The sequence below is a fragment of the Capra hircus genome, chromosome 24, assembly GCF_001704415.2.
Source record: "Capra hircus breed San Clemente chromosome 24, ASM170441v1, whole genome shotgun sequence".
Classification (NCBI taxonomy): domain Eukaryota; kingdom Metazoa; phylum Chordata; class Mammalia; order Artiodactyla; family Bovidae; genus Capra; species Capra hircus.
Window position 1 is genome coordinate 52,873,566 of NC_030831.1, and position 9,979 is coordinate 52,883,544.

Genomic DNA, 9,979 nt, shown 5'->3' on the forward strand with positions numbered 1-9,979 from the left:
ATTCAATAAAGACAGTGTGGTAAATTATCCATGACCATACTGCCTACTTGAATTATAAGTAGGACCATGATGTACAAGTATTCTAATTGCGTTTCCTCTTTTCCTTCTGCAGTTAACAACACACAGGCCAAGGCATACTGGCAAAGGAGAAAATTCTCCATACTAAGACTTTAGAAAGAATCCCACTCTTATTCAGCCATTACGCTAGTCATTTAGACTCCTTGACCAGTTTCCTCAACTGTTAAATAAGTAATTTAGATTAGTAATGTAAGCCCTGTTCTGAATTTTCAAATGAATGATTCTAAAATTTCAGTACTTTCTGTTTGTGTGCCATGTGTTTACATTCTTATACTATATGATTCTAAAAGTAGTACATGGTGCTATATTTCCTTAAACTGTAACAGCTGTAATTCTGTTTGTTTCAAGAAAGAGAACCTACTTGTACTAATCAGTTTCTCTTGTAAACAGTGCAAGTTCCAGGGCCAGTAGAAAACCTGCAAGCTGTGTCGACCTCACCTACCTCAATTCTTATTACCTGGGAACCCCCTGCCTATGCAAACGGCCCAGTGCAAGGTTACAGATTGTTCTGCACTGAAGTGTCCACAGGAAAGGAACAGGTAGGCGAGAGAACGGGCCCCACTCCTACACCTCTGGGAGAAACTGCAGGAGAACCACAGGCTCTTAATATAAGCCAGTATCCAGCACATTAATTGGATAGCCGGTCAGTTTTAAAGTAACTGGTATTGAAAATGTAAAGTAATTGAATTCTGGTGGGCAAATGGGCAATGAGGTGAAATCAATAAAAAAGGATGCTGATGTTTTGTTTGAATATATAGCAGTCTGGGCCAGGATACCTTTGAATAAGCCGATCTGATCCCAGAAAAATATTTGCATTTCAGTCCTTATCCTAAGAGATGATCAGTCATATTTGGTGACCTCAGTGAAACTGCTTTTTCATTCACGTATTTAATGTTAATTCTGGCTTCTTGTTGTTTTCTGTATACTTTACTCCTGAAGACTACGTTCCTCCTCTCATTTTGCTTCTAATCTGTGGTTAGCACAGATCCTGGAAAAGAAGCAAGTTAGATTTTCAAATAAAAGTAAATGAACCTTTATGGAGACACATGAAACTGGACGATTCTGTTTTGTTAACATGTGTATGACTATTGAGATGTTTACTTCCAGAGTCTCAACTTCATGTAACAAAAGATACATAGCTAGTGGGTAGTTAAATAGGAAGGGCCCAGAAGTGATCTTGAAATACTGGTGTCCTTAAGATGTGAAGTCTGCCCAGCATAGTGTGGTCCTCATGCTTTCACATACTCTGCAGGATAGATATTTTTCATTAAAAAATATATATATTTGCATTCATTCTATCCACAGCAGTTCCTAGTTATACCATGAGAGTGATTAAGAGATCCTCCTTTGCGATCAGTCATTCCATGTTTGTTTACTGTTCCCAAGCTATTTCGCTCTTATTTTTAGCTTTCTATTCTACCCTTTTTCCTACACATTTTAGTTCTTCAATAACGCATTTTACCGATCTGTTTAAATAATATGACCCAAGATAAATGTGAGTGTGAGAATCATTGGGAAGAGTGACATAATGGGTCTTCTGGAGCAAACTGGCTCTCATTTCTCAGTGAACTTCACCTCCAGCACCTCATTTCTCCAGCTGTGAAGTGCTGAAAAGAATTCCAACTTAACCTCCCAGCATTTTGAGAGAGAATTAATGTAGCAAAGTATCTGTCAGTTTCAAGAGCCATGAGTGTATTTCAGCAGGAGAAGGAAGAATTCTATTGCTTCTTGGGAAATTAGTCCATTTCGGGTACAGGAGCAACTCTGTTCCTGTGGCTTCAGGAGCTGCCTTCTGCCTGTCAGAGTTTTGGTGTGGGTGTTAATACAACACACTAGTCAATGTATTGGCTGGCATTAAACCAATTGGAACTTAATGACTGTGAAGACAGCATGGTGTTAATTTAACTAGGAGTCTTCAGAGGGGTTCACTCTTTAGTGGAGGAGTGTGTGTCCCCATTTCGGTTTTATAACAACTCATAATAAGGCTAGAGTGTTGCTTTGTGAATGAGAGTCTACTATCAATTCACTGATTGCTCAGAATGGCTGCCATTTCTGCTTTAACGTGCCTCCTGAATAAGTTTTGGTGTTTTATGTCTCCAGAATATAGAGGTTGATGGGCTATCTTATAAACTGGAAGGCCTGAAGAAATTCACAGAATACAGTCTTCGATTCCTAGCTTATAATCGCTATGGGCCAGGAGTATCTACTGACGATGTGACGGTGGTTACGCTTTCTGATGGTAAGTTATAGACAGTGGAATTTGACTCACTTATTTGTTATAATAATGAAATAATATTGAATGCATGTGATAGATTCCGTGCTCAAGGGGTCCTAACTAAAACTTCATGAAATAGACTAATGTACCACTTATTACAGTCAAATTTAAACTTTGAAAAGGTATATACACTCTGAATCAGAATGTCCTAATTAGTCATTTTCAAGGTGTGACTACTGCCTAAGAGCTCAAAATAATTTTTTGTGTGTATATTCCTTTATTCCTATAAATACAAACACATTTGTGCATGTGTGTGGGCTAATTTACATCAGCATCTTTTGTTTCTCCTTCTAAACAGTGGTAGGTGATTAAATGTGTTTAAACGATGGACAATCCTCCTACATATACCTCTAATTAAAAAAAAAATCATGAAGATTTAGGCCAGATAACCCAATATTGAAAGTATTAAAACTGAACCTGAAAATTTATAGTTTACCTTTACCTTGCCTAGCAAATGAAAGATCAGACATAGTTTTTAATGCCATAAAAAAGAAGAAGAAATCTTAATGAAATAGACGAATTTGACAAAGCAGTAGCAGAGGTAACTAGAGATCTAAGAAACGGATGATAATGAAATGTTAGAAGTTTAATGAAAAGTGAAAATAAAGCATAGCAGAGTTTATGATATGAGGCCAGTGACAATTCAGGCAGGTGCAGAAATGCAGAGCTGTGACCTCTATGAATATTAAAAAGGTGGCAAGCTATTTCTTTTCAACAACAGTTTCCATGTTGGTGTGTGTAATTCTATAAATTATTGATCTTTTGAATTTCAAAGAATGACTTCAGTTTGCGACTCGTTCGCCAATCCACCATGCTTTAATCTCAGAAAGTATCTGGGTAAATACTTCACACAACATCAGTGAAATGAGGAAGCACATGCATGTTCTGAAGGACAGTGCAAAGGAGACACAGGAGTAATGTTCATTTGCAATTTCAATATAAAAAATATATATCTGACACCACTTCGGTATCATTTTTAATATAATTCCTAAGCTCATTCATTGGATTCTGTTATTGAAGACAGAACAGAATATTTATTGGCAGAATAAATTACTTCACAACTTATAATTATAAAAATAAAAGGAAAACAAATGAAAATGAATATTTTACATAATTTATGTAGATTTCTTTCACACTCTGAATGTAATACTGTGGCCTTATTCTCTACTTTGGTTTTAAATGTCATAAGTGAGAAAGATAGATTATTACTCATTAATCCAAGACTTGTTATCTAGAAGTGTTGCAACATTTAGGATTTAGAAAATGCCTGTCATTTAAATAAAAGGATTTCATGAACCTCATTCAGCATCACTGTGCCAGAGGCCCCCACTCCCCTCTGTCAGATGCATTTGATACAGAAAGCACGCACTCCAGGGGCCCCTAGGACTGGGCATTCTGACCTCATCTGCATTCCTCTTTACAATCACTTCATCTCTTTTACTTCAGTTTGATGGCCTTTCCTCTCTACTGAAGCTCTCCATGCTGAGGTCATGTGTAGATGAATTTAATTATAATTATAGTCACCCACTTCCTAGTTGTGCTTAATAAAGCCATATTCTCCTTGACTTTCTAGATGTTATAAAAGGCAGATATTGTGAAAATTAAGTGGCGAATCCACATAAAACCTGAAACATGAGCATGGCATATATTTAGATGTTTAATAAATGTTATTATGCCAGTGTCTCTCTTTCTCATTATTCTAAATGTTCCTTAAACGTGAGGTGATATTATATTCATCTCTATATCCCTCCTTACTCAATAAATATTTGTTGAATTACTCAGGCAGTTCAGCCAAACCTGTACAAATGTTTGTAAGTATAGACTCATCTTTAGGACTTCCTATTTGTGAGACTAATTTAATGTATAATTATGTCTACATACGTGTGTTACAGAAACCTTTATATTTCTTATAAAGCCCTAGAAATTCTTACCAAAAAATTATTTTGGGCCCATAGAAAAATTGAGTTAAAAAAAATGAAATGCCAACTGTTTTTCTGAATTAATTATCCGAAAAGTATTCTTGTTATGCTAAGATGCTTATAAAAAATTTTTTATTCTAATGAATTGTCATTTCTAATTTAGCTCCCCTTTGTTTCTCTGGGAAGAAACATTGTTATTGTTCAAATTCCTCCATCCAGTGTATCATTGGTTTATGATGTTCTACTTTTTCAGACCCTTGGGATTGTAGATGTCTACTAAAAAAGATGCACAAGTTGAGAGTTGTGAGTTAGTTTATTTGGGGTCAAAATGAGGACTGCAGCCCAGGAGACAGCACCTCAGATAGCTCTGAGAGACTGCTCCAAAGCGACAGTGGGGGAAGGTAGATATATAAGGTTTTGGCGAAGGGGGAGTTGAATATCATTAAACACTTGTTTTACAAAAACTTCTTTTGCTAGTCATGAGGATCTGATGTCACCATGAAGGGATTTAGTGCTTCTCTAGATATGAGGAGATGCAAGGATTGAGATCATAAAATCAGTTCCTAAAAATATCCAACTCTAAAGACCTGTCCCACCAGACTCCCTGGAGCCCAGAGGGCCTCACTCCACCCTGAACTCCCTCAGAGGCTACTGAAGGTTAATAGCTGCAGGAGCATAGGGTTCAGTCTCCTCGAGGCAGATGGTGAATGCCCTTGTTGTTAAGTCTGTTGGTGATGCTCTTGGCAAGGGCCAATTTGTAGTTGGCATAAAGCATCAGTCTAGACAGTCTAATATTTAATACAGACTGTGAGTAGATTAGCCAGTTGGTTCCAATATACTATCTCTTGAACTAGTTGACATAAATAGGTTATTGGTAGGTTTTATGAATTAATGAGCATGTATTTGCATCCATGCCAACTTGCCCTATGTCCAAAGGTGTAAGGACCAGATTTCCTGGGCAAACTCAACTATAGGAATGTGCCTCTTACTTTTATCAGTAATATTTCTTGACTATTTATTAGTGCAAGACCCAGCTCCACATACTTCACAACACTGTATTTTTTCCTACTTTATAGACGACAAAACTAAGATAGAGGTCACAAATGCTAGTAAGCAGCAGAGCCAGGTCATGGAAGCTAGTTAGTAAAGAAGGAAGATTCAGTGTGGAAAAATATTGAGTTTCTCTTATTCTACTATAAATGTCTCATATTAGTTCCCTCAAGAAAAATGCTTAGTTATATATATATAATTCTTTCAATCCACAAATTATGTGTACGGGACAGCTCAGGCTTGCTAAGGAGAGGAATTCAAGTGACTGTATGACTCATTTAGAAGTGTGGAAACTTAATCTATTCCACAGAATGCTTCATCACCATGTGCCTAAACCAGCATGTTCCACTGAACATGTTTCCAGATCAAATGACTCTGATTGGCTTTAATGAACTTATTGTAAATGATAAAGTACTTGACATTTTGAAGAGAAAAGCAATGAGCTATGTCCTTCCCCTCTGCTTCATGAAACAAGGAAGCATTGTCAAATAAGACAAATAAAGTCCCAATAGATAAATGTTGAATTCCACTCACTTTCACTAATCCTATTATTATCTATTTATTTGTAAATACTATGAAAATTGATAGTGAAAAGGAGGAAATAATAACTAAAAATACTATAGAAAACATTGTTCACTTTCTTTCCTGACTGTGTAAAGCAAGAATAGCCAGTGTGCTATCATGGAAAAGTAAGAGAAATTTGTATTGTAAAAAATAGACAAAATTCATTAACACCATTGTGATAAGTACACCTTTGGGACCTGATGGCTTTAAATTCCTAACACAGAAAATTATCAGATAGTGGTAGTTTACTCTTTTTCTTATATATTCTTGGCCTTCTGAGATGAGCTAGATATCATTTGTAAGCTTTTATTAAAAGGACATTTAAGGGTTACATATTGATTAGCATAGCACCTAGAATAAAATTTATGATTAAGATATCTTCCCTTTCCTCCAAAAATCTATGTTACAATTATAATTGTATAATATATAATACTGTATAATATAATGTATAATATAATACATAATGTAAATATTATAGTATCAGATGAAACATAAATGAGGTATTTTTCATGTTTGTGATTTGTTATAGTTTAATATTAGGACTTTATTTCCAGTCTTCACTTTTAAAGAATTGCATTTCTGGTAATCTGTGCAATTATATGATTCAGAACATGGTATTTTTTTTACTCTGTACCTATTTTAATTTTTATTGTGCTGTAGAGTAATTTGAATGTGGGTCATATTAAATTATTCCTCACTGTGAGAATGTAATTTTTTTTTTTAGTTCTGATCACTCAAATTGTTATTTCCAGCCTATCTTTAATCTTGTTGGTAGTCACTTTAGAAAGCTTTGTATCTATTAAAACAGCGTATGTTTAGCCCTCAATAAGGAGTTCCGCTTCTACCAGTATTTCCGCTCCTAGGTATATAATGAAGGAAATGAGTGTGATTGTCCAGCAAACGCACAGACTAAAATTTTCAGAGCAGTTTTATTCTCATAACTCCAAACTAGAAATTGATCCAAATGCCATCTATCAGTAGAATAAACAAATATAAATTAGGGTAATTATATAATGCTATAGACCAGGCAAACAAAAAACTATTGCTACTTGCAACAATATGAATGAATCTCAAGAAATAACAATTATCCAAAGAAGCCAGCCTAGGGGAGGAAAAAGACAACAACTATGGCTTTATTTTTAGTGAGCTCAAAATAAACTAAATTAATTTCTGGAGTTAGAGGTCATAAAAGTGGTGGCTACTATCAGAAAGATACTGACAGAAAAGGGACACAAGTGAGCTTTCCAGAAAAAGATACAGAAAATGATATGGATAATGTTCTATATCTTGATCTAGGTGGCATTTAAATGGAAACACACACACGCTATTTTATCCAGTCATAGATTCTGAAAGATTTGTGCATTTTTTATATGCTATAGCTTAATTTAAAAAATTCGCAAAAATAATAAACATTTTTATTGTTGAGCAAATTTATTCATCGGAATCCTAAATGTGAAAACTATTTTACTATAATCTTATAATCTTTCTATTAATTGATTCATTCAACAAATATTTGCTAACTGTGCCCCATGTGCTTGACACACATCAACATTGGGCATGCAGCATCAAAAGGACAAAATTTCTGGCTCCTCTGAGGGTTATATTCTCTATTTTATAAGAAAATAATAATATAATCAAATGAAATTTTAAAATAAAGTCTATCTTGTAAATAATGGAATATCTTTTTGAAAGACTACTTGTTGACCTAATTCATGAACAAGCCTCTGGTAAACATTTTATCACAAGTTACATTGATATTAACTTTTATCAAGTACTAAGACAAGAAGTTCAAAGTCAAAACAAAATAAGTGATTATAATTCCCATCATGTACAGAAAGGTCCAAGAGCTAATATTTGAGTAAGTATTCATTTTTTCATTTAATTATAGAGTCAGTAAATATTAATTGAATGTCAGTTTGGAGGATATAAAGATTAATCAGACATATATCATGTCTTCATAGTGATTCTTTTTCAGAAGGCAAAACCACAGTAGGACATAAATAAATTCAGGGTAAATACAAGTACACCAGGAAAACATAGATATTGTCCAAGTTCAAATTAAGGAAGAGAAACGTAACAAAAATAGCACTTAAAGTTTTGAGGATGCTGAAAGCATTTTTTCCCTATTAAATTTACCAATTTGTCATGAAAAGAATACTCAGGTTCATATATAGTAAGCATTTACTGAATTGAAGCATTTACTAAAGCTACTTATATTCCTGTTGTGGGGCAGAAATCTTTAATTTTTTTATGATTCACCCATTACATCCAGAATAGTACTTGACATATATGAGTCGTTCAGTGAATGGCTGTCTTAGAATTACCAACATGATAGAATATTCACTTTTTGATATAGTAAATATCCATTTAAAAGTATTATACAGAAGGCTGTCCATCTTCTCCTACCTTCCGTGAAGGAGCGCAACAATTGAAATGCAAGTAGGAGAAACAGAATACCTAGAAAACTCACAAAGAAAAAGAAATTGCTCCCTTGTTAATAGAATTCACTCACCAAATGCTCTCCGGTAACCTGCTTGCATCTGTGACACACGGGTTTAATTACAAAGTGTGAAAAGAAAGGGGATGTGTTTCTTCTTTTCACTTTTTAGGGGATAATAAAGTTTGCATTAAAGGGATTAAGCAACAAGGGTGACCATTAGAATGACATATTTCATCATAAAACCATGCAGGTCCTGAAAAGCACAATATCTTAAGCCTTTAAAACCACTCCAGGAAATCTCCTGTGTGATTTTATTGGTTCCTCTGGGAAGGTTATCACCAGGAAGCTGTAATTAAATGGCAGTATTTAGTATCACTGCAGGTGCTTTCTTGCCTAAGTGCTTTGGAGGCTCCCTAGATGAATAACTAGCCCACCAAGTGAGAAAAATATAAACAAATGCAGTTATTTTCCATCTCTCCAGGAAAATATTGAAGTGCCATCTAGAATCACCTACCTAATTATTCTTACAAACTGAAAAATATGTGCTTTGTCTTTTCAAAGAGGGTTGGGGTTTCTCTTTCATGACTTTGTCAATAACTGGTCTCACCTTGTTGATTTCTTCTAGTGCCAAGTGCCCCGCCTCAGAACGTCTCCCTGGAAGTAGTTAATTCGAGGGTGAGTTGTGGAAATATTTACTACTTCCTTACCTATACATGTGTAACTTGCGGTCACCCAGCTATACTGCCTGGGGTGGATGGCGGCTCCCATGTGAGCAAATGGTCCAAAACAACACAGTGAGTGGCATTAATCCCATGTCCTCCACCACACTTGAATTAAACAAAAGGGTTGTTTTCTTCTAGTATACTTCACAAATGTTTTAACCTTTAAAGGTTATTCCATTAAGTAATAGAGTTATCTACTCACCTATATTTATCAGTACAGGACATTATGTGCTGGGTGGAAAACTTGAATGTGGGAATGAAAAATAGCAGCTTCAAGAGGTGGGATAGAGAGAGACCTTGTTTCCTGGTAGATTTAGTTAGAACTGACTATTTCATCATCATCCCTCTTCTCTTATAGACATGGAGGGCTGTTCTTGGGGTCTGATAAGGTTATATTTATGAAGCAGTGTTGCTCAGTGATGAATGTTTTCCTGGCCTGAAAAGGTGATGTAACTTTCAAAAGGGCTTAAATTAGGCTGGGTATAGCTAAAGATAAGGAGTTTAACGCCAGAAGCAGTTTTCTGGAAATCTCTCCTTATTTCGAGTGTGTCTCACTCAGCCTTGGAAACAAGCCTAAGCCGTGTAGTAGACTGATCTGGCTTCCTTCTTTCATCATCTGATCGTGTGTGCCCAAGGAAGTAATTTCACTCTCCCTGGACCTCAGTGAGGAGGTTGGCCTAACTGGTCTCCAAGCTCTAGAAGACAACGGGGAAATTTAATGTGTCTTAGAGAAAGTTGTACTTTGGTATTTAATCCTAGCTTTCCCTTTTAGTAACTGTATCTGATGTTAGAACATCTCCAACCTGAATAAGCCTCGTCTTCTATTATATATTCATGTAATGTGAATGTCAATTCTTCCCTCATTGATTTGTCATGAGGAAGTGGTAGTATACCATATGCAATGGATCTAACTTAGTATCAGTAGTTACTA

At 35.4% G+C, this 9,979-nt stretch overlaps 1 protein-coding gene across 1 annotated transcript in view; it reads left to right on the forward strand.

Annotated features, from left to right (window-relative positions):
- Positions 1-9,315, forward strand: part of LOC108633778 (netrin receptor DCC-like) — a 53,779-nt gene extending 44,464 nt beyond the window's left edge. The window contains exons 3-6 of the mRNA XM_018039360.1: positions 469-617; positions 2,179-2,317; positions 8,952-9,001; positions 9,217-9,315. Coding sequence (XP_017894849.1) covers positions 469-617; positions 2,179-2,317; positions 8,952-9,001; positions 9,217-9,315 — 437 coding nt within the window. The remainder of the gene's footprint in view (positions 1-468; positions 618-2,178; positions 2,318-8,951; positions 9,002-9,216) is intronic.